The 24,305-nt window shown below is 42.5% G+C and overlaps 2 protein-coding genes across 5 annotated transcripts in view; one reads left to right on the top strand and one right to left on the bottom strand.

Moving 5' to 3' along the window:
• The window catches only part of LOC106648427 (septin-7), a 43,452-nt gene extending 27,615 nt beyond the window's left edge, over nucleotides 1-15,837 (bottom strand). Inside the window, exons 1-2 of the mRNA XM_014365331.2 lie at nucleotides 14,828-15,837; nucleotides 14,499-14,500 (exon numbers count right to left, since the gene is read on the bottom strand). Coding sequence (XP_014220817.1) covers nucleotides 14,499-14,500; nucleotides 14,828-14,843 — 18 coding nt within the window. The 5' untranslated portion in view covers nucleotides 14,844-15,837. The remainder of the gene's footprint in view (nucleotides 1-14,498; nucleotides 14,501-14,827) is intronic.
• Nucleotides 15,838-17,604: 1,767 nt separating this feature from the next.
• LOC106648266 (lysophospholipase-like protein 1) lies at nucleotides 17,605-21,534 on the top strand. Of its 4 annotated transcripts, XM_014365018.2 has the most exons (6): nucleotides 17,605-17,720; nucleotides 19,418-20,017; nucleotides 20,373-20,497; nucleotides 20,651-20,911; nucleotides 20,988-21,211; nucleotides 21,287-21,534. In XM_014365018.2, exons 2-5 carry the CDS (start codon nucleotides 19,903-19,905, stop codon nucleotides 21,204-21,206), a joined length of 720 nt encoding a protein of 239 aa, XP_014220504.1. In that variant the 5' UTR covers nucleotides 17,605-17,720; nucleotides 19,418-19,902; the 3' UTR covers nucleotides 21,207-21,211; nucleotides 21,287-21,534. The 4 variants fall into 4 exon arrangements, with proteins under 4 accessions (XP_014220504.1, XP_014220502.1, XP_014220503.1 ...); XM_014365016.2 differs by having other exon boundaries at nucleotides 20,988-21,534; XM_014365017.2 differs by lacking the exon at nucleotides 17,605-17,720 and adding an exon at nucleotides 18,866-19,081 and having other exon boundaries at nucleotides 20,988-21,534.
• The last annotated feature ends 2,771 nt before the right edge of the window (nucleotides 21,535-24,305 follow it).

Below are 24,305 nucleotides of genomic sequence, written 5' to 3'. Positions count from 1 at the left end.
CTCTCTCTGTCGGATAAGATCTCTCTATAATAGGAAACGACCGGGAGAGAAGCGCATCTCAGACGCGCTGCTGCTGATGCTGCTTGGCCGTGTGCGTACATATTATATACATGCAACGCGTCTCATCAAATCTCTCCATCAAAGTCGGAACTCTCTGACGGTGAGTGCGCGGGCGCGATACCATCTCGTACCGCGATGTAATATATAACGTTATACTTTAGATCGGCCCTCGCGCCGAATAGTAGTAGTCGTACGGGGTGTATAATAATAAGCGTGGCATGCGCGATCGTGCACGCGAGCTCACGATAATATTACACGTAGGCGGGTATATCGTACGGACCGAGAGAGCGTCGTCGATTAGCCGCGCATTAAACGATCGACGGTACTCTCTCGCGAATAAGCCAGGCACGACGTAGTACAAGATGCATTTTCCAGCACATTATTACTATTATTATCATTATTGCGGATATTTTTAAATTCGACAATTGCCGCGTGATTTCGACAACGGAAGAGAGTCGAGGGCCTCCAGGGAGGACAAAATTTATGGTTTCGCGCGCGCGCGTCATCGTACCTTGCACTCGTAATAGATACACACGTACTATACGTGTGGCAGTTCGTGCAGTTGCAGCGCGACAGTTCTAAGATTGCAGATGCATCGATCGATATATACGCGTATATAGAAACTCGTTTTTCCACGTGTCATGCGGGTATTCTTCCGATACATATGCGGATACATATGAAATTCACGCTCGCAGAGTAGAGAACGTAAGTCGAGCCCACATTTTGACTGGAGTCTCTTGCGCCAAGGCATCGAATCCCTTCTTTTTCGCTTGTCTGTGCACACGAGTACATGCATATCGCATTATGTGCCACTATACATATGAGTATGTATGATACCAATATACTTTGTGTATGTGTGTGCACACGCTATAAGATGATCCGCTTCTTTGGCTCTTGCAAGCTTAAAGGCATTGTTCTTCGACCTGAATGGCTCGATGTAGTTTTTTCGAGGGTAACTCTTTGTCAATGGATCGCCTCACCGAGCTTTCTTTCGCACAATATCGCTTACCATGTGAGCAATGCTCAACAAAATACATATTTTTTTGTCTCAACGAGTGGGAGTTCTTTGCGTAGTGCCACATAGCTCAAATTTCTGCATGGTTTATGGCACTATTTATCAAAACGAATCCACTCAATTTCTGTGGATCATCTTATCATCTTTTGTATCGCGGTTATCGAGCTGAAAGATGCTCGTAACACATGTTTTTTATTACCCTCGATAAAAAAATTCAGTTAGTGCTTACTCCGCTATTATAGTATAAACAATCGTCGCTGTTGACCGTACGCTGAAAAGTCACGAGCGTTAAACGTCGTAATAACATTCGCGCGACAGTTCCGCTTGATGTGATTTGCATGCGAGAGACGTAAATCATCGTCGTATTTGCTATTGTACGATTGTATGAAAAAAAGCACACCTTGATCGTTACTTTCATAATTTTCTTACGCAGGAGCAATAAAACAGCAGTTGACAAAAAAATGTTATCGCACTGCTTTTGACGCGACGTTACGTCAAGTATTATACTCAAAATTCTAAGAAGTTAGTAACGTTGGAAAGTTTTAGAGGCTTTAAAAATTGATAATATTCGTCAGTTTTTTTATCCAATGCCATCCGTATTATTCGAAAGTGAAATGAGTAATCGAATGCATCAAGTGCAAGACTTGGGTATATTTCAAAAGTAATTATGAAATTCATCCGAGTAAAAAGGGGACAGTGGTGCAATACCGGCATCAAAAATCCAACGAAATCTTTAAAAGAGTTTTAAAAAAACAGCAGCATAATGAAACAGACAACTGTCGGATCAATAATCCGATAATCCTACGTGCGTAAGCCAACACATCGTTACAAAGATGCCTTATCTATATCGGTAATTCTCTGTATACTGCATTGCACATCAATGTACCAAATTGAGCAACTTCTCTCTATCTCTTTCTCTCCTCTCTCTTAATACATCCAAGTTGGCGCATAAATTATGCGACACTCTGCGGTCTGGTTTGGCTGCCATCACCCGATGCCTAATCCAATTAAGGCTTCATTAGTGCAAACTATACAAACAAGCATGCGCGAAGGCAGCAGCAGCAGATACCGAAGAGGAGGAATATTTAAATCACCACAGCGCAGTGTGCTCGGGCTTTGCTAAACAATTTTATGCTGCAATAGCATACCAATTACCTAAGTTCATCGTGCGATGCGACCCATTGCAGCAGCAATATATAGACACTGTGCTCTAGCTCTTGCTGGCTGTTCCTTCTATCTATCTGTCTCTCTCTCTCTCTCTCTCTCTCTCTGAAACTTGTCATTCACGTTTGTTGTTGGTCCGTTCTCGAAAGTGTATACCAACAAGCAGCACGTATTCACGTGCCTGAGTTTATATAGGTGTGTAGGTGGTGGTGGTGGTGTCCGTACGTGCAGAAATGACTGCGGACGATCGGAGCAAGCGAGCCGTTACCGATAGCCGACAGCTACGACAGCTTATTCAAATCAGTTTCGCGGACTTTGAGCACGCGAGCGAATGCGACGGCGCGCACCGAAGTGCGGCATGCACGATAATAGCCGCGGTCGAATACTCGCCAGCTCGAGTCCTGTATACACGTACAAGTATACGTGCCAAGAAGTAAGTGTCGGAGAAGAAGTGATTTTCGTTTCTTCGATCGCGAAAAGAGCTTCGATAAAGCGAACGCGGAAATGTTTTTCGGATCGGTTGGAATGAATCGATCTGCACGTCTCGTTCTTGATTTGTTTCGAATTTAGTTATAAATTTTATACATTATTTCTTGCGATAACTTTGCACTCAGCTCACTAATTTGAAGTGGAGTCGTAGATCGCTGGCCGTTAATAACTTAATATATTCTTATATATCTTGATTATTAATCTTCTACATCTTTACCCTCTTCGTTCCTTCTTCGGTTCTCATTCTCAAATTGCTCGAAGCACTCGAGTGCTCGGAGAAACGGAGCAAACATACCTGTTCCGATTGAGTCCCTTATTAGCTAGGATCGCGGTCTCTTACGAGCGATCAATAATAAATGTAAAGAATCGATGGTTCGTTGCAAGCTCGATATACCCGCAAGGAAAAAGAAAGAAGTGTCGTATACTGCACTCTCTCGGCTACTATATAACATACATATATTCACTTGTTGGCGATCTTGTACTGGTATACCGAGTCGGTTTGTGCTGCTGCTGCTGACACACAGGATATTTCCACGAGCGTCGTCGTATACACATATGCTTTTAGCACATTACAGCGATTTTTCGCTTTATTTTTATTCTGCCTTTTTTCCACTCTCCAAGTATGTGTCGAGTTCGTTGGCTTTAATTGAACTGCGGCACGTATACACACACAAACAGAGGCACAAAGAGACACTTTAAGCATGTATCGTATAAACGACCTCCAATTAAGAAAACGCGTAAGCGCGCGCGCGCACAGCTTGATATTCACTTGCGCACCGAGGCTCGAGATCGTCAATGCGCACGGCCTGCACTTGAAAATGGTTTAATTACTGCCTTACAAGGTTCTCCTCCGCAGAGATCTCGAGGATTTTTCGCAAGACCTCGAGTGAATCTGTCTTCGTTTTTTTCTTCTTTTTTCTTTATGGAGAAAATTGACGATCGAGCTCGTGCTCGAGAAATATGCTATGCACATACATAAACGCGCGCGCCGAGGTATATAAGCCAAGCTAGTGCGCGGACCCTAGGCACAGTGCGCGAATCTCGAGGTAAAAAATCGCGATGCCGAGAGATGCACCGCACAGCTGGATTGGAATGCATTGCGATGCGCGCGTGCGCGCAGTAAAGAGCTGCAAGGATCAAAATAAAATAAAGCACCGACCATATCGGTATGGGTCACGTATCGGTATTATATACAGGTAAGATACGGCATATAAGTATGGTAACGTATACAGTATGTGATACACATTATAGTGCAACCTATAATTTATTTGGCCAAAAAAAAAGAAAGAAACGTTTATATATCATGTGGCTATTGAGGAGATGCCGTATACGAATGTCTTGGAGATTGATGTTTCGACACACATATCTATAATACATCCTTTAATAATAGGAGTAAATCCCTAGTAAATTTAAAGGATATATATATATAAAAAAAGAAAGAGAGAGAGAGAGAGAAGAAATACAAGGGGTGTATGGAGCGGAGGATATATAGGTACGGAGCGAGAGCGCGCGTAACAACCGGTTTCCGAGTAAAATTTTTTTCTCCCTGCCCGCGTATATATACTCATTCGACGTTTTATAGGTATCATCTTCAATACGAATTGCTGCCTCTTAAAGCCTAAGTTAAGGCTGGCGAGACGCCGCGTGCGCTCGCTGCTAATCCTTGGCGCTTGCAAATTTTCACGAGCCTGTAATAGGCCAGGCATTATGGTATAGAAAACGATTTTCTCGTACACATTATCGTAATAATACGTTGGGCCTATTGAGCGATGAATTTCGAATCGGGCAATAAAATGAAAAACTGTGGGATTTTTTTCCCTCCTCTCTAATAAGTCACGAATACTGTCCGCGTGTGTCACAATACCTGGTGCGGATGATGATGATGCGGATGATGATGATCCGGGCCGGAATGTTTCAATTGCACATTGTAAACGGCGAGCACGGCCGGATTGAGCCTGCCTCTGCTCGGCAGCGCCGTGGACATCTTAACAGGTTCGCTCATTTTTCGCTCGCTGCACTAATATAATATGCGTTGCAATAAATTCGCACTCTATATACACGCGCGCGCGTTGTATATATAGTATACGCGCAGTCGAGGCCGGCAACGATGCAATCACTTTATTTACCAATTTATTATATGTACACACGCGCTGCGCAGCTTTGACGCCTGAAAGAAAGTGACACTCGAGTGCGCGCGCAATCTGTTAGTATACGGTTCACGCACACTCGTGCAAGTACATGGAGAAGTCACTGAACGCTATACACACGCACAATAACGCTGCTGCTTCTTCTTCGTCTTCTTCTTGCGAATGCACCAAAGAAGAGAGAAAGAGGAACTAAGAAACTGCACGTGATAAAGTACCACTGAAAAACGAGCCAATCGTCGTAGTTGCGTTACATTCGAAAGAATTGTGCATTGTGAGTAATGGTCATGGCGAAGTAGAGTTTCTTTCAAAGATATAAAGACGGACCGACGACGACGACGACGATTAAGAGCGACGCAGCCGGATAATTAATGCACTTATTACAGCGCTTCAACCGAGATTTTTCAACAGATTCGATCGAGGAAAGTACAAAAATGTCTCACCGCGTCTCTCGCATTTACTTGAATATTCTCCTCTTGAATTTACCCTATAATAATAACAAGTCGAGTGATCGGTGCAACTCAGGCGAAATTAATACGACGCAATGCACGCGGTATATGCATAACACAAGAAGACACGTACGTATATAGACTCGAGACGCGAGAGATATGCACGATGCGCGTCGCGTGCGCAGTGCAGGGGGAACGAGAGATCGTGGCAAGTATATCGATACAGACACGTATCTCTCTATAGGTACCACGTATCGATGTTACGCAGTGGTCCGGCCGATGCAGTATGCACACCGCAGGTCTACTTGTGCTTATACTACATACGTTTGCGCGTGTGTGTGTGTGTGTGTGTGCACGCACTCGAGATTTGTGCTCGCGGGGGAGGAAATTTGCACCGTGTATGCACTCGACGACGCTAATCGATGCCTTGGCTCGATTCTTTTCTCGAGATATTAGGTGCACGCGAAAGAGAGAGAGAGAGAACACGCGTCAGTCGCGAATTCCCGATGGGTCAGTATTTTCTTCATATAAATACCGATGAAAAGCGAAGAATAAGAAAGTTCGCAAACGCCCGACGTGTTTTGCGTGTACACGTTATACACGCGAACAATATGTGATACCGATAATTCGTCGCGGCTTATTGTTGTTCGCGCGCACGCGCTCACACGCTTAAGCGTTTAGTCGCGCGATACGATCGAGATTGCGCAAGCCAAGCGAAATTCCGTTTAGCCGATGCGGCACACGCGCGAGCGTGCGCGCCAAGCGTAGAGCCGATTTGAAAATTTTCGTCTTCAACGAATTATATTATAGAGTCTCGTTTCAGATCGGAGGAAGAGATAAAATTCAATTGGCCCTGAGCTTTGGTCCTGCTTGGATTCATCGATCCACGACATCGACTGTCTATCTCGTCGTCGTCCTCGTCGTTCGATCTCGAAGAATGCGGCGAAGATCGCGATGACCACTGCACCACAAACTGCTTCTTTCGACAGTCACTGTTACGCAAAAATAAACGAAAGAAAAACAATTTTTTTAGGAAAATTCGAACCGGTATGTAATACAAAAATTGCACTTTCGCACTAACTATGCCACTCTACGTAATGCATAAGACCTGCAATACGCGATGGTCTCGCGGGCATGAAGAAATATCAACTCGCACACTTACGTAAGTGCACCTCCGGGACCAGAGCGCGCATACAGCGGCTACGGAGCAAAACTTGCGCGTGGGGGCCCACTGTTACCAAAAAAAAGAGAGAGAAAAAAAAAGGATTGCGCTCCGTACGTGTACGCGATGCACTTGTATGCGGGGCCACAACGCACACACACGAACACGGAGCAGAAACACACGCGCGCAGTCGCGTCCGGCAGTTAAGGCATTCGGCGCGAAACTAAAGTGCTCGAAAAAGGCCTTATCGAGGCGACTGCCGGGGCGCGCGCGCGAAAGAGACAGAACGAAAGAGAGAGAGAGAGAGAGAGAGAAGAGAGAAACTTGCTTACACACGAAGATATTTTATGCGCGCGGGTATGCGTGCGCTATATAGGTAGCGCGACGGGGCCGGCTTTAACGCAGAGATACAAATATGCGCTTGTGTGCAAGAATATATATATCGTCGTATAGGTATACATGTACGTGTATATATAAAATGAAAAAGAATACAAAACGACTTACCGCTGTGTTGGTGGTGGTGGAGGATCGGTGGCGACGATTCGTGATTCGTGACGTACAAGAGAGTACAGCGCCGCAGGAGAAGAACAAGAAGAAGAAGAGGCAGAAGAAGCGGCAGCAGCAGGGCAAACAGCAAGGAGGCAGGAGCAGCAACAGCAGCCCGACGCGCACAACAACAATCGGCAAATTTGCGTAGCCAGCATATATATGGTAGTCGTGTAGTGGTACATTATATCGCAGCAACAGCAGCATCCACCGGAAACAAAGATAGATAAATCGACTCCACTCTCGTTTGTATATTATATGTGTGTGTGTGTATGCGATGGTGCGTATAAGAGAGGGAGGGATCGCATACATGTATACTGTAATATATGTAGAGAGCATCGGAGGACAAACGAAAACATAATATGTAGCAGCGGTGGCGGCGGCAGAAATGAATATAACGAACGGATTCGGGAGGCGCGTATCTCTTTCTTTCAAGGACGAGACCGAGGATTGGTTGCTGCGATCTCCGCGGCCGCAGCTACTCCACATAGGTATACATTATATGCCATGTATGCACGCGTGTATTATACAGCGCGGAGAAAGGCTGCAGACGCGGGCCAGAAAACAAGGTTAAATTAGCAGCTCTGATTTATCTATAACGTCATGTATGCTGCGCAATGTGCACTCGGGCAGTAGAGATGCAACTCGAGAGGAGTCGTGCGCGCTCGCGTATGCATATTGCACACGGCTTTTTTTCTCGCGCGACAACGACTTGCAAATTGACGAAAATTGCAGCTTGACATTTTGCTTCGTGTATGTATATATGTGTGGACTCGAAACTTCGCTCCGAGTCAAGCTTATCGGACAGACTTTTAAAAATGTCACGATTGTGCCGGCGTTTCTCGATTTTATACCTGTATCGTTAGGCTAAATATTATCTATCCATTCAGCAATGAACGCTCGATGTAATTTACGATATCGACTTATAACCATCTCTCATCTTGGCTCGCTTCGTGCGCAAATAACCGAGAATCAGTGTCAATTGTCGATACATCGATACACGGTATACATTCAAGTATATGCCCAAGCTGTATATGTCATGTACACATGTATATATATAATAAAGCATCGATGATAACGAGCGATAATGATATGCTTACATTCTGCAGTCTGAGAGAACATTAAGCCTGATGCGTCCATTTGGCCGGTATATGTGTACGTGTTTACGTGCGTAACCAGGCGTGTGTATTTGATTAACAGCTCGTTCCGAGCAATGAGCATTTATTTAAAGTTGCTGTTGATGCTGCTGCACTGCTGAACGCCCCGAGCGTATTATTATACACGAGCGCGAGCGAGCTGCAAGAGCGAAGCCAAAAAAACATCGACACCTTTTTTTTTTCACAAGATCCTCGAGGTGCGTACGCGCGTGCCGGAGTGATTTTTTTTCTACGCGCGAGACAATTATCATTAACGATTTTCCAGTAAGTTGCTCATACGATGTACGCGAGATGTACGCGCGACGACTTTGGCAGTGAACCAAAATAAAGCTCGATCACTAAAAGCGCACCAAAATAAAGCTCGATCACGATTCAAGTGCTCTCGCGATTTATCAGATCGTAATACAACTTTACGAGAGCAGTTGAGAAAAGTGACTTGATTATTTTACAATTTTACCTACACAATTTTGAAGTCATTTTATTATGAGATTTTACGCTTTAAGAACTAGCATTTTTGCTCATTTTCATAGATACTATAATTAACTTCGCAATTTCCACCAATTGATGACAGGTCGCACTTTACAAGTATTTTTAGTCACAGATGCTACATGAAATGAATCAATATCGTATTCTAGTATTTTCATTGACCAATTAGTTGAATATCGATTACAAGTGTGGAGGTAGTTATTTCCGAACAAAAAAACGTGTGTTGGAACCTTTATGACAAGTTAACAAATTAGAATAGATATGCGAATTTACAAAAAACAATGTAAAAATAAAAAAAATGTCCATACCAAAATCTTGCACAAACAGTATTATGAGCAAACAATGGAATGTTTGTATTGCTAAAAAATGTGATGAACAATTTTGGAAAAAACGACAAAATGTTACAACAATTTTTTAATGAAAATAATCAAAACCCCTTTCTCTACGTTAGCTTCACTTTTTATGGTTATTCAAATGTATCAGTAACACGTTATGCTTATTTAAACAGTGCATACCAAAAAGGCGAGAGTAAAAAATCCCGATAACGATGGAAATAAACGTCTAATAATACATCACCCGCTCGTGCAAATGCAAATCGGCTTGCCCACAGTCTCGAAATCTAAGTAAAAACGTTTTTACCGCATGGACAAGTGACCACTCGGTCACTTAAACCAAAGGAATAATAATAGCGCACTTTCTTCCGAACGAAAAATGAAACTCAAAACTCCGCGCAGTCAAATCAACGTGTCCGGTTCCCCGTTAATTTATAAATCTTATGTATAAATAAACCACTTGTTCGCGCGTGCGAATCTTCGTATTAGTTTTGACAGGGGAGACGTCGCGGCGAATCGCGCCCGTGTCTCAACGAACTTTTGTGTATAATAACTCGCGATGTTTGACAAACCGAAAATTAGACGGGTCTTCGCTCGAATTTCACGATCCGAGTCTACACGTTGAGTCGTCGTCGTATACTTTGCAAACTCGTGGAATATAAAAGCTCGAGCTTTACTGGAGACGAAGCTGTTTTGACGGCGATCTAGATGCTCGTTTTCAAGTATATATGCAACACTCGCGTTCGCCCATACAAACGTTAAGAAAAATTAAAATTCCAAATCAGGAGCCAAACTGTGCGGTAAACTCGATGCACTCGCGAGTGTATAAAAGGCGCGTTTGATTCATTGGCAGGCCGAGCGAATCATGCGAACTGCGAACCGTGTGTATTAAGTTTTGCTCGCGCTCCTTTTCTCTCTCACTTTCGCACACGCAGCTCGCACTGTACACACACACACGACGCACACGTACACACACACACCGATGTAAGCTTTCTATCTCACTGTCTCTCTTCTCTCTTTCTGGCTTTTTGCATATGTAAACGCCGCCGCTGAAACACGGGCGCGCTCGACGACGAAGCCGCGGCGGCGGCGGCGCGCGAGGGTGGAGCACAGCAACGCGTCCAATGCGACACACATTCGAACACTGTCAACCGGGAGACCTCGTGTGTACCATTGGACGTTAGAATGATTTTATACACACACGCATGCCTCTGGGCTTATAATATGCTCGAGCCATTGTTATAACTGGCACAGCGCTGTAGCGCGGAGCTTTTTATATGTGTGCGCTTATAATATGTATATTATGCGCGCGATTTGAAAACTCGACGTACAAACAGAGAGAGATCGGGCTCATCCGTATAAACATTGACTCGTGTGTGCTGCCTACTATACATGTGTTTCCGGCTTATAATACACGGACAACTGTATATATATATATCTCTTCTCTCTTTCGCGCGCACAACTGCAAGCGTGCGTATATATGTACGTGGTACCTCGACTTCCGGACGAGCTTATAACGATCAGCCATTATGTCATATATACTTTTGACGTGCTTTTGACCTCGGTTAAAGTACACGTATAATATCGACGATTTTCGATTTTCTCGTGCTTCCTGTCAAACTCGCGAACGCGAATATCAAACCAACTCCATTTGCATGTGTATTTGCTCGGCGTACGGGGAACGAAGTTGCTTCTCCCTCGAGGCCACTGATTCCCGCCCCAAAGTTTTACTGTTTATTTCACGAATTCCTGGAATTGAGGTTTCTGGGAAGGAGGGAATTGAGATACACCACAATCACGATTCACGTAGTTGAGTTCTTTATTTATTGATGGTATCATAAACACACTAGAATAGTAGTGAAATACAGAACACGTGAGCTCCGCTCTCGAGCTCGGTCAGTGAGCGAATGAGCCCGAGCGCTCGGCCGCGCCGGCTTATATAGCCGCTCGCGCACATGCGCAGTGGCCTCGGCGTAGTAGCGAGTGCGCTCGATTTAAATTCAAATCATACATTTACTATACATCTCTCTCTCGTACGCACATGCACTGGCATCGAAGATACGAAAAGGTTGGGAGAGAGAGTAATGAGATTCAAGCAGCACATTTTTACCCAATTACTGCGATAGATTACTAGTACCTATGCTTCTATAATTTGACAGTCGTTCTCTTATACAATGTTAATAATCACGATGAAAAATGAACAGAATTTCCAACTTTTTCCGGTGCGTCATCAAAGTTTTCATCGCTCAAAACGTTAGTCCTAAAATAACATGTCGGGCCTACTTTGACCGATACTTTGCATAGGACGACGACGGCTAGGCGGAGAAAAGACCGCAACGCGCGTGCTTAGCATACGACCGCATTGGCTACTGCACTCGCGCAACGCTATAGACGTCAGTTGCCGAGTGACATTTGAACGCGCCGTACATTGCGGCTCTCTCTCGCGGCACTTTATTATAATATAAGTCTTTCGAGCTGCCTTTATGTATATGCGGCTCGCACGCACGCATCAGCGGCAACAGCAGCACGAATATAATAGTACGCGGGGGCAGCTCTATTTTATAATAAATTCGCGGCAGCAGCAGCAGCAGCACAGTCCGTTCATATTCAGTGCGCCGTGCGCCTTTTTTTCAAGAGAGTAGGAAGGAGCGTTGACCTCGCGGGACACGACGCAATACATAAAACGAGAAAACGCGCGCCCGCTTATAATATCGCATATGTTTGCGACGAGGATCGCCGCAAAAATTTTCAAGTTCCGGCTACATACGACGAACTTTTTTTCACGTCGCTCGGTTGAAAAAAATAGTACATTAGGTGGACGACGGAGTTTGCTTTGCGCGCGCAATATTTCATGTACAAGTCGCGAAACTGATCTCATACTTGAACACGAAAAGTAAGACAATCCAGACAGTTCGGTACATAATTCGATATTGCGTAAAGCTCGATGATAAGCTCGATGCTTCTATCGATGCAAGGACTTTACGAGAGGTGGGACTATGCACGTAGCACGATCTATGTACTTGTGTATTTAGCGACAAGCTATTACTCAGCTCGATACTTCTCATCGCTCGTAAAGCGATATCGGCTCGCGATACTTATTTACGTTAAGTTTGCTTTTGACACACACGTATTTTCATACAGCAAGACTCGTGATTCATACGCGGGCATTCGGGCGACTGTGTCACTTTTGCAAACCATCGTTTTTTCACGCGCTGTGTATGTACGTAGAGCAGATCTTAGCTCGACATAATGATCAAATTAATAATATTTCGCAGAAAATTTGCTCAACAATCGACGATTAAAAAATAATTATACCGATGCAATAATTGTTCGATTTTAAAACCGAGCAAAGCTTGCGTCAAGTTCTACGCGTTATATTCTATTGTATATATTATTCAATTATGCACCATTCTTCGCTTCGTCGTAAAGGCTGTGGAACAAACACTTCGCGGTCAAGCCTCGGAGCATTTGAATAAAAAAAAATATCTCGCGGAAGTCTGTCAGCGAGCAGCTCGAGCGATAACGCACTGGAAAACTGGATCGAATCGAGCGAATCTTCGATACTCGAGCAGCCAACGATTCAAACCGGAATTAGTTCGGTTCTATCGACGCGTTAAATACCATTTTAAATTTCGAATGCGTACATGAGTAGGCAGCGATGCAAGCGCGAGTTTCTCTTATCCGTTCGCGTTGCAGTGAATCATTCGTCGTGTAAGTCGTTTTAGTTCCGATTATATCTTTCAGATCGTATCTATTTTATTTTATTTTATTTATTATTATTTTTGGCGATAATTAAAATCAAAAATGTGATATAACTAATAGATCTGTCGACCATCATTTGCAAAGGCTTTAATTTTCAGTTTTAAGAATTAGCATATTTTCATGTATAAAATATTATAAAGTCAGCAATTTATTGAGACAAGAAAATGGGCTGACTGCAGAGTTTCGGGTATCGCATGGAACTGAAACACAGCCCAAAATGCCACCCACATCCTAAACATGAAACGCCTGAAACTTTAAATACGTTGTTTGCAGAGTACATTGCGTGCTTCTAACATTTAATTCACACGGACACATAGCGGCGAAAAAACTACCAAAATCATTGTTCGTACGTAAAAACTTTCTCCACGAGAGTGGCTCACGTAGACAGATAAATACCTTGGAGCAAAAAGCGATCGAACGCACGATCTTTACCTTTATTATTTATATTTTTCATTTATTTCCGTTGTTGGCATTTTATACAGGCGCACGTAACGGCGTGTTCGCGTTCGCTCGGGACAGCAATTCGTGATGTGGGCAAAAAGAAGCACGCGCAGACGATTCCGAAGTTAAATATCTTGAATATGAATACTCGATTTTTCTCGGAAACGATGTTTCGCAATATTCCAAGAGAAAAATGGAGTGACTGGATTAAAAGATCGATGTCTCATTTTTAGTAGCACGATCATCATGTGCATGATTGCAATGCGATACAACAAAATCCGAGTCAATTGTTTATGTTTTAGAAAAAAAAGGCACTTGATGCAGTCGGTCTTAATTAAAAAAATGATTAGAAAGATTAGATATCACTACTTTTTATTAGATAATCAATATTAGTAAACCTTTAATTCTCTGGCATAAACAATTGTTTAAAAATTTCTGACTTTATTTATCATTGAGAAACATTATAAAAATGTCGTTACCCTTTACTATTATTCTATGTCACAGGCTTTCATAGCAATTAACGTGATTCGTTACCTCGCAAGCAACAATGTTTTCGACAACGAGATAAAGTGACACTAAGGCGTAGTCGTCAGCTGACAAACGTCAAATTATCAAAACACAAGATTACATTATCATCGCGCAAATGATAAGAAAATGAAAGGGCCAGAAAAACGTTAGTGATAGGATAATATTGATTGAAAATTGGAGTCTAATTTTACCAGAGAGGAGCTCCTCCAGTTCTCTTGGGCTGCACCCAAGGGGTTATTGCTCTCCGCGATGAATTACGAGGACAACAACAACAGCAGTGGGCAGCAGTGGCAGCAGCAGCAGCAGCAGAAACAGCTGAAGTTCTTCAACTCGGAGTCGAAAATTTTCTACCTGACACACGATTTTCAAAGTTCAACGATCGTCCGGACGTGGGAAAAATTAGATCAATTTAACTTTCGAGTGATCACGGCGAGTTCTCATTATGAAATACGCGACGATCAAGAACGAGAGCTTGGTGTACACCGAGGAGCCGATGCACACACCTTGGGTAGTTGTGCGGCAGTCATCTCTATGGCGAGCTTGTGCATAACACAAGGACGACTACACACAAGAGGGCTACTAGTATCGTATGTATCTTTCAGCTCTTTCTCGCGCTCGACGCCTCTATATATGTAGCTATGTACAATAGGTGAATTTGACGTTTGCGCTGTTTGTGTGCGATTGTGTGCACTGTGCAGTGCGCGGCCTTACGATGGAGGGGATCGCCGAGACTCTCGGGAAGGATTTTCAGGTTATAGTTCACCGCTGTAGCATTGTGTATATATACCTATATGTAATACAGAGATACGGGTACGGAGTATCGGAGGAACTGGCGCGCGTTGCGCAGGCCTCGACAGACGAATTGGCGCGCGCCGGTTGATGCGTACTACGCTATCGCATATATACGGTATTACAACAGAACAGTCGTCGAATCGCCGATTTTGCACGGCCTTAATGCCGCACTGCTTATTTAGACGTTGCTTCGCGCGAGACTCCGTATTCGGTAGATCAGTGAATCGATTTTACCACACTCGAGCGCGCAGCATGCGTGTAATAATCCTCGATCAAATGCGAAATGTCGGCGAAACTCACCTGTCCTGAAGGGCATGGCTGCTCCGTATACTTTTCTTCTGCGTGATCGTTGCACACCGTCGACGAGAAGTTCACAATTGCTTGAGCACGATGCACCAGAACCAACACACAACACTGTGTATCACAGAACAAGAACAACGCGAGCTCGCGCGACGAGTGAAGGATACGAAGCTAATATAGACGAGCGTTTAGCCGCACACGAATTTTCGAACACGAGTTGACTGTTGCTTGAGCTCGCGCTTACTCATGTCACTTTGTCCTTGTAAAAGCGTATATTACGCGCCGAACTATGTGTGTGTGTGTGTGTGTGTGTGTACATGCGTGGCGGCGGCGGCGGCGGGCGGCGTCTTGTGTATCTGCGAGAGCTATATTATGTCCGCGGGCCTCTGCGTGTCAGCCGGCCTTTTCACAAACACATGACACTTGTATACCTGTATTTATGTGCCCGAGTAACTGTGCGACTCGCGTCGTCGCGCGCGAATCGTCCAGCTAAAATTCCTATTAAAATTAGCTCCGTATGAATATCCGAATTTTACGTGCGAACGACACGACACATATTTCGGACTCTCCTTTTTTTTTCTTTCTCTCTCTCCTTCTGAAAAGTAATGCAATGATGTCACGCGCTACTCCTTTGTTTTGGACGCACACCTCGCGCGAAATCCATCAAACGTCGTGGAACACATGTTTTTTTTGTTTTGCTTCTGATTCGTCAGAACACGAGCGCGGTTTGTATTAAATGGGCTTCGACTTCGGCTTCGTTTCTGATGAAAACTGAAAAGATTACTTTAACATGCGTTGAATTTGTTTTAATTCTAATGTGACGATTGATAAGAAGATATTACAAGTTAGAATTCATTATCGAATTTGGATACCTCAATGTGATTATTTGAGATTAATTTTTTCGACATTTTCTCACTCTTTTCTTAGTTGTCTACACTAAAAGAAATTTTTATATTCTTATTGACGAATCGCAATAAATAATTTCAAATTATTATTCTGCTTCGCATTTGCAAATCGTACGTATGAGATTTGGCAGATCAATGTAACTTCAAATAACAGCATCAGATGCGAACTGAGGTAAGACGGCTACTTTTAGTGTTCAAAATCCACACAGAGGGCAGAAGTGTTCAGTGCGTGTGTATCACTGGGCGCTGGTGACTGCCGGACCGGACCGGTGAACACGAGTTTGTCTTTGCCAGTGGCAGGTACAGGATATCGAGCTACGATCAACGACAAGCCCAGTTGCGATCCTGCAGTCACAGAGTGCGCGTCTCGAGTTCGCCAAGTTTGATCTTGTACCGAGTTGACTTCTTTTTTTACCATGAAAAATAGATCTTTTGTTTCTCAATTGTCCAAGACAAAAGATGTTGGAAAAACGATCAAGATTCGCAAAACTGTTTCATTCAAAGTTGACGAAAATTATTCAAACTTATTGAGACAGGAAGTTCATCTTATTAGTGATTATAAAACAATGAAAAAAAATGATATCAGAGAAGCAGATAAAAGTTCAAGCGAAGATGATTCAAGCTTATTTTCAGACGAAATCCCTTCAACTTGTAACAGTGAAGTCGACGCGTTGACTGTACTTGGTGTGATAGCGCAAACGCCCTATGACGAATGTATGAAACAAATAGTTACAGCATATTTAGATGCAACTAATCGATTCGAAGACTGTATGATGGCTGCCTTTTTTTTTAATGCTCAAACGCTCACCCCAAGTCAGATACAGAAGCATGAAGAGATGTCGAAAAAGATGGGGGAGCTTAGACAATTAATAGAAACCACAATACTTCAACAAGAAAATGATGGCCGTGATAGTAACAATTATAATTTTGGATATAGCTCGAAACCCACTGCCATTTCTACTCACAATTGGGAAGTCGAGGATCAGTAACAAGAAATCGTAATAGTAGAAAAAAGAGTGATATTCTTATAAGTACAACGGTTTCATCAAAATAACTCTATGTTAAAGTACACCGTTGTTTATTGTGCCTAATTTTGAAATATTATTCATTTTTCTTAGCTTTTGAAAATAGCTATTTACAATGTATTTTAATCATGGACCAAAATAAATATTAATTAACCGACGTTAAAAGCTCGTTTCAACTAATTTAACTTTCCAGGTCAAAATTTCTTAACATTTTTGATAATAAAATATAAAAATCTCAAATTTTACGTTGAGAATATATTTCGAGTTGCCTGAAAGCCCGGGTAAAAATGAACTTTTATGACTCCTAATTTTCTTGCCAATCGCGCGCATAACTGATCCTGAAATCAAACTGCAATTTGATATAAAAAACTTTAAGTTGAAAGTCTCAACGGCGTCTCGTTTCGGGTATACATCATTTCAACGAGTTTGAACTTGACCATCGTCGTTGATGCACGTGACACGCATAGTATTGCGAACCTCTTCTAATATCCTATAGTTTAACGAGAACATGTCAATAAATAACACAGCGACATCCAAATTATAAAACATACAATAATACATGAGCTCTGTTCTGAGTATACAGCCTAGTGCACGAGTGCAGTATCCACTATATCCAGTGTCGTTCCACATATTCAGCGAGCTTTGAAGGGCACTGCCTCGCATATACATGTATAGCGAGAATCTTTCATAATGTACATATGCAGAGCCGCATTAGACATTGTTGCTTGCAGTTAATACGTGCTGCGCGCGATTGTCAATTGCTTCTCCATAGCCTATAACGCGATGTATATACGCGCCGAGATAGACAACTTGGTCGCATAATTCAGCGCGGGTCCGTCGTCGTCGTCTTCGTCGTCAGTCTGTTGTTACTTTTTCACCAGTGCGGACTTGACTCCTACAAGTGATACTAGTCGCTCCCGCCTCGTGCCAAAATGATCATCGTTTACGAGTGATATATTCGAGGTAATGCATTATTGAGCGAAAAAAAATTGCGCGTGTGAATCTGCTCGTTCGAACACGTGCTGCCTGCGGGCAGGTAAAAAGTGCCGCGATTCGAGTCAAGTGCAGCCGGTTACGTATCGCGACGTTGCTTCGTTTCCATTATCCTTTGCTCCGCCGATGCTTCTGCAGTTCCAATATATCGATCTTCGAATATCGGTTTTATACCTGAAAATAATCAACGCGATAACGATCAAAAACGCAGTGCACAATGCGAGGCTCGTTACATAACTTGCATATATCGTAGTATCCGGTCGAATGCGTGTGAGTGCATACGTGAACGTGAATTTTTTCCTTCTCTTCACTTTCCAGAATGAATCCGTGAAAATGTAAAGCTATGCTATTATAATGGTAAACTATCTCGAGTAAATTGGCTTGTTAATTAATTTACCTACTGTGTACCTTTGCGTAAACAAACGTCACACGAAACTTACCCGCGTGCAGCTTCGGCTAGTCGTCGTAGAGCAGCCTTTTGTAATTCAAAATATAAATAACCAAGAATCGAACAAAGCTTCGAATTAAATTTCGAGTTATTCAAACTTTCGATTCATGGTGAGCTTGCATATTTTGTTGTAAACTCTTCACCAGCTAGGCAGTCGCTTTAAAAACTCCAAAATCTCGTTGGAATAGGGGATCAGACTCGCTTGCCCCGAAACATCGTTGAAAGAAGCAAAAAAAAAAAAATTAATCGCCAGCGAGAAGCCAAGTTTTCGTCTCAAGTCTCACGTTATATGTACGACCGATGTATTTTGCATGCAACATATATATCACGTATAAGATCGTGTGTCAGTTTGGTGTGTGCATATACCTCGATATATACATATAGTGAAGTATAGGCCGCCTTTAGCCGTGCAGTGCAGTACGTATATTCATGCAGAAAAAATGTCAGGCATAGGCGTCGAGCGTGTTCGGGGGTCATCGAATCGTACGATTGGTCATTGTCGCTGCTGCGCGCAGCCAGTCGACTGTTCGCGTCTGTCCATCTCATGTGTGCACCAACACACGTACTCATACCCTGCACGTACACAGTACTCACTACACATGCACTGTCGGCCTGCTGTCGCTGCTGCTGCTGCTGCTGCTGCTGCCGCCGCTGACTATGCTGTGCTGTGCTGCGCCTGTCTTGCCAATCGTTACATCTATATAGGTATACGCTGGATAGCTGCTTGTGCGTCTACGTTATTTGATGCCTTTTGTCCAAACTCCGATTTTGCACTCCGCACCTCGTGCGTACTTACCATTAGTGCTGATAGCATTTTTAGGTGGTGCAGCAAAAGCTCGGACAGCGCTGGCTAAGCGCGCCACGTACAGCCGTGTATTATACAGTACGTAGCAGAAAAAATCAAGCAGTTTTACTTATGGTAGATTAGGTTGGTATATGTAATAGAAACGCGCTGCATTATATACACGTAAAACCCGGACTTTCGACCGAGCTTCGATCAATTCAATCGTTTGCAATAGCTTTTGTTACGAAACTCCTCTCGAGTCGTCCGAGAGTATAGCGTGGAGCCTTGCCGTACCCACAACACAGTGCATATGCACCGCATTATAGGCTGCAGCTACTGTGCATTATAACATTGAGAGATGAACCCTGTGTGTGTGTGTGTGTAAATTGCTGAATTTTTCCTCGTGAAAATTTTATACTCTTTTTTTTATCGCAGGCCAGCCGCGCGTGAACCATCGAATTTTGGAAGGGGCAGCGGCGGAGTGACAGCGGCGTTGTTTATTATAAACACAATCATAATACTGCGTGTGGCGAGCGCGGCACAGTCGCGAGCTACAGAAAGAGAGAAAGAGAAAGAGAGAGAGAGCGGTTAGTCGAAAGAACAACTTTGTCTTCTCGGAGAGATATATAGCTGCACGGGGAAGCAGCAGCAGCAACAGCAGCAGCAAAAACTGCTGCGCTGCGCGCAAAAGGGATATTATCTTTTCGCAGATCGGCGTAGCTGCTCTCACACACACTCACGCACACTTACGAGAGAACGCATTACAGGACGTTCAACAGGGTATAAACAGCGGTCAGCTGCGAGTGCGATCAGTGAGAGGAGCCATCCCGTTTTTATTTATTTTTTTTTGATACGTGGCAGCGCCAGCCCCGTTCGGCAGAATTTCGACTGAAAGAAGGACCAGCTCAGCCCACGGAACCATGACCGAAGTGGACGACGAGAAGGTTTTTCCACTTCGTATACACATACCACGGGCAAACATCGTCAAGTCCGAGCGACCCAACACAGCCACGCTCATACTCTTTCATGGTTCCGGTGAGTCTTCCGGCACTGTATATTCTCTAGCTCCCCTTTTCTTTTTTTTTTTTTTTTCGAAATTTCACTATGCATACTTGCGCTATGTGAATGCAAGCGTTTACATGAGCAATTAATAGCAGTGAACCCTGCTCCAATGCACATATAGGTCGTTGCATTAAAGGTTCGTAACTTGTACCTGTAAACCGGCTCGACCTAACCTCCTCACTTTTTTGTTGTCATCACTGAATTTCTTTGATAAAATATGACATATTTTCTATTATCTTTCACAATTCTGTTGCAATACTAACGCTTCTTTTTCGTTTTTTTCCTCAACTTGGCTTTGTGTCGTCGTCTGATTGCATTCTGACATCAGGTGGAAATGGAGAAGATTTTAAGCAATGGCTGGACATCCTTAACAGAAAAGAACTCAGATTTCCTCACATTAAAATTATATACCCAACTGCTCCAATTCAGACTTACACCGCAAATGGAGGATTGGTAATTTTGTTTTGTTTTGTTGATAACAAAATTATGGAGCTTCTATTAATTGACTCGAGCATTTCATTATTCAAATATTTTTGAAGAAGAATTAATAGCTCTCTGTCGTAGCAGTTATTTTTATGCTCAATTTATTTTAAAATTTTGTTGCAGCCAAGCAATATCTGGTTCGATCGTAGGAATGTATCAATTGATGCACCAGAGTTAAAGCACTCTATTGACATAATGTGCAATAAAGCTTCTGAACTAATTCATAGAGAAATTGCTGGTGGAATTCCTCCATCCAGGATTATCATTGGAGGCTTTTCAATGGGTGGGTGTTTGGCTCTACACTTAGCCTACAGGTTCAAAAGAGGTTTAGGTGGTTGCGTTGCCATATCTTCATTTTTGAGTGAAAAGTCATTGGTTTATGAGGTAATGACAAAATATATAACTGATGTTATCCTTGAATTAGCAACAAAAGTAATTAACTAAATCATATATTTTTTAGTCTCTCAAATTTGACAGTTCCACAAAGTATCCAGAACTACTAATGCTACACGGAATAGAAGATAATGTCGTACCTTTACAGTGGGGTGAAAGTACTTTTAACAAACTCCAAACATTGGGTGTCAAAGGAAGAATGTTAGCTATTAATTCAGCAAGTCATGATATAGATGAAACAAATTTAAAATATTTTAAAAGCTGGGTTAAAGATAAATTAAGATAAATAAGGTATCTATTTATAGTCTTCTATAATAATGTAAAATTTTTTTACATTTTAACTTGTAAATCTGTAAAATTTCATAGGTATTTTTGAAATAAGACAATTTGACTACCATTTACAATATCATTGTGACTTCAATTTTGAATTAACAGTCAGTAAATTGTTTTTTTTTTTTCTTTAATAAAATTCAAATGAATCAAAGCGTTCCGTAAGACAGCGAAAAAGCTTTTTTTCAATATTGTGTACATATTACTAATCATTATACAAAACGCACGAAAACGAATCATTATACTTTTTAATAAAGAGTATATTTTATCAGTGTTCTTTTAAATATTGCTGTTGTGAATTTTTTCATAACCTGAAGCCTGCAGTAAAAAGACGAATGCAAACTAATGACTTGGTCAGACGTTTTTTTATTTATTTGAAAGTCAAATTGAATTGTTCACAATGAGCTATGCGTAGCTATGGAGCGTAATTAATGAATTGCACTAAAAATTAATCTGATACTTGGATCGAATCATATTGATAGAATGAATTCATGAATTGCTCAGAAGTAAATAATTATTCTGTAAACATCGTTACGATAACGACATTGTTAAATTTTTGACCAAATTGGAAATGGAAATATTATACTAACGTCATCTCAATACCGAGTGCATACTTTTACACATCTGTTTACAGAAAACTAGCTATATAAGTAAATAATGAAGAAATTAAAGTGAAAAAAGAAAACGTTATGAGAATGAAAGTCGCGACAATAATCCTTCAGCGAGCTACTTGGATGAATCGTAAAAATCCGTATCCCTAGATTCGCCTATACCAGCCTGCCTCGGGTGTGTGCGCGAGTGTACAAATCGTCAACAGGCAAAAGCACAGCCCAGTCCTACCCCTCATCGGTCATTACTAACTCATTCGAGGGAGAGAGAGAGAAAGCAGGATATCCGAGCTTAAGCCATATAATACACAAGCTCGCGAGCGTAAATCGCAACGGCCTGACCTCGACCCCACTATTTTTTCCTCTTTCCTCTTCTCGAACTCGCTCTCCGTGTCTGTCGTCGCGGCGATGGGTGCGCGCGCGAGTTCATTTCTGTGGCAGCTTGCGGTGGCAAACACACATAGTCACGGAGGTGCGCGCGGCCCAAAAACACGAGTCGTCGTCGTCGTCGTCGTGCGCGCTCGCTCGGGGCCAAGCTTGCGCGCAAGCTCCCGCGCGCTTGCAGTGTACCGACACCAGCATACATATACATACAGATGTACTCGTCGCGCACACTGCCCAGCTGTGCAACATCAGCTGTGCTGCTCTCGCGGATTGTGTGTATGTAATATATATGTGCTTTTCGACGCTGCTGCCTCGCAGCTGTGCGCCAAAAGAGTAGCCTACAGCGTCAGAACAGTCTAACTCGCGAGCTGCACAGAGAGCTGCCGACGATCTCCGGCGCAGGAGCATATTCGAAAGTTCGGACTTTCTCGCGACAGCGGTTGCATACAGACGAGAGATTTTCGCGATGTTCGCGCGATGAGCCTCGTCGTGTGATCGACGTCGCTGCGCTCGAGGCGGTAGTCCTTCCTGCGTGTGATATGTCAACAACGACGCGTTGTCGCAGCCGCCGTCGTCGTCGTCGCTGCCGGTGACGCAAAAGAAGAGTTTTCTCTCGCATCTCCGTACACAGCCCTCCATCAACGACGATCGTGTTTTTCTCATAATAAGAAGAGCTGCCAATCAGCAGGTGTTCATTACTGCCGCTCCATCCGCGAGACTACTGTTTGGCTTTATGGTGAGTTTCTTTTGATTTCAATTTCAGCGCTTTTGCCTTATAAATTGCCTGACATTTTTTTTTCTGTCACATCGTGAGGGGCCCTATTACTCTAGAATGCGTAAATTTATAATTTTAATGCTATTATATGTATATCTCACAGACATTAATTAGATTTTAACTCTAACTATTCAGAAAAAAACATTAATATATACAAAAAACACAGTCTTTAGTTTTGTTTCAAGCAAGAAGCAGGACCGAGAAGAGAAGTGTAAAATTTATGTTTTTTCAAATAGTATTGACACGAATTAACCGTCTTTTCAACCAATGAACTCGTCTCCGTTGAAATCCAAGACGAAACGCTATACTTGAAATTTATATGAACCCACAGTACTCGTTCGCGAGAGCAGATACTAATACAATCTCTTCCCGAATTAACTCATCTTCGATTCTTTCCTATGAATAATCTAAAAAAGCATTAAAAGAGAATTTCATTGAAAAATAAAACCCATCTGGACGTTGAAGCTCAAGCGTAGATGGAACCTTTTTTGAGGTCTTTCGAAACGTCGATGCTCCACTTTTCCATGTGCTACATGGCACTTATATATAGGTAGCTGCTGCTCCGTAGTACACACTCACATTATATAGGTATAGTACAATAGCTTGCACGGAGCTTGCAATATCTTATCAGCTCTCGTAAATAAGTCGCATCGTCCGCGTATCAGCGCGACTTTCACTTGGAAACTGTCGCACACCCAGCTGGAGCCGATACTTTGAATTTTTCTCCGTATCAATTTTGCCTTTTTATTTTTACTTATTTATTTTTTTCTTGTTCTTATTTGTACACTCAAACGTATTGCCTTTGAGCAGCCAAGTCCAATTAATTTCAATAAGAACGCAGGGGATAAATCTATATCGCAATTGTTCATTTTGTACACTTGAAACTGTACGACGCGGTCTCGATGCGAAGCCGTATCTATACACAATATACCCACACGAAGGAGGGAAATGGGATTTTTATAGCGCTCTAGCGCAGCCGTAAAACTAGCTCGGCTTTCATTTACAGTCTCTGCTATACGTGATATATGTGAAAATCAGAGAAACTTAACTTTCCGACTAAAAAAAAATTTTTTTTATTAAGGCACGCATGTGCAACTTGCATTTTTTTTTACTTATCGACCTAAAAATGATAAAAATGTAAGGTAGATTTTTAGCAACGAACTGTTGACTTGAAAATGAACTTAAAAAAATACATTTTGTAGCAGAATGTAGGGATTAATAATTCATGAACATCTTTTGTACTATTATATCAAAATTTATTGCAAGTAAAATGTATCCATTAAAAATG

This window comes from Trichogramma pretiosum, unplaced genomic scaffold (genome assembly GCF_000599845.2).
Source record: "Trichogramma pretiosum strain Unisexual culture from Peru unplaced genomic scaffold, Tpre_2.0 scaffold20, whole genome shotgun sequence".
Classification (NCBI taxonomy): Eukaryota; Metazoa; Arthropoda; class Insecta; order Hymenoptera; family Trichogrammatidae; genus Trichogramma; species Trichogramma pretiosum.
Note: the sequence above shows the minus strand (reverse complement) of the source record. Positions and strands in the feature narration are given on the sequence as shown.

Excerpts from the sequence above, each read along its gene's own strand:
- LOC106648266 (XM_014365018.2), top strand. The coding sequence starts at position 19,903 with ATGACCGAAGTGGACGACGAGAAGGTTTTTCCACTTCGTATACACATA. Across the intron at positions 20,018-20,372 it reads CATACTCTTTCATGGTTCCG|GTGGAAATGGAGAAGATTTT; the intron begins GTGAGTCTTCCG and ends TTCTGACATCAG. Across the intron at positions 20,912-20,987 it reads AAAAGTCATTGGTTTATGAG|TCTCTCAAATTTGACAGTTC; the intron begins GTAATGACAAAA and ends TATATTTTTTAG.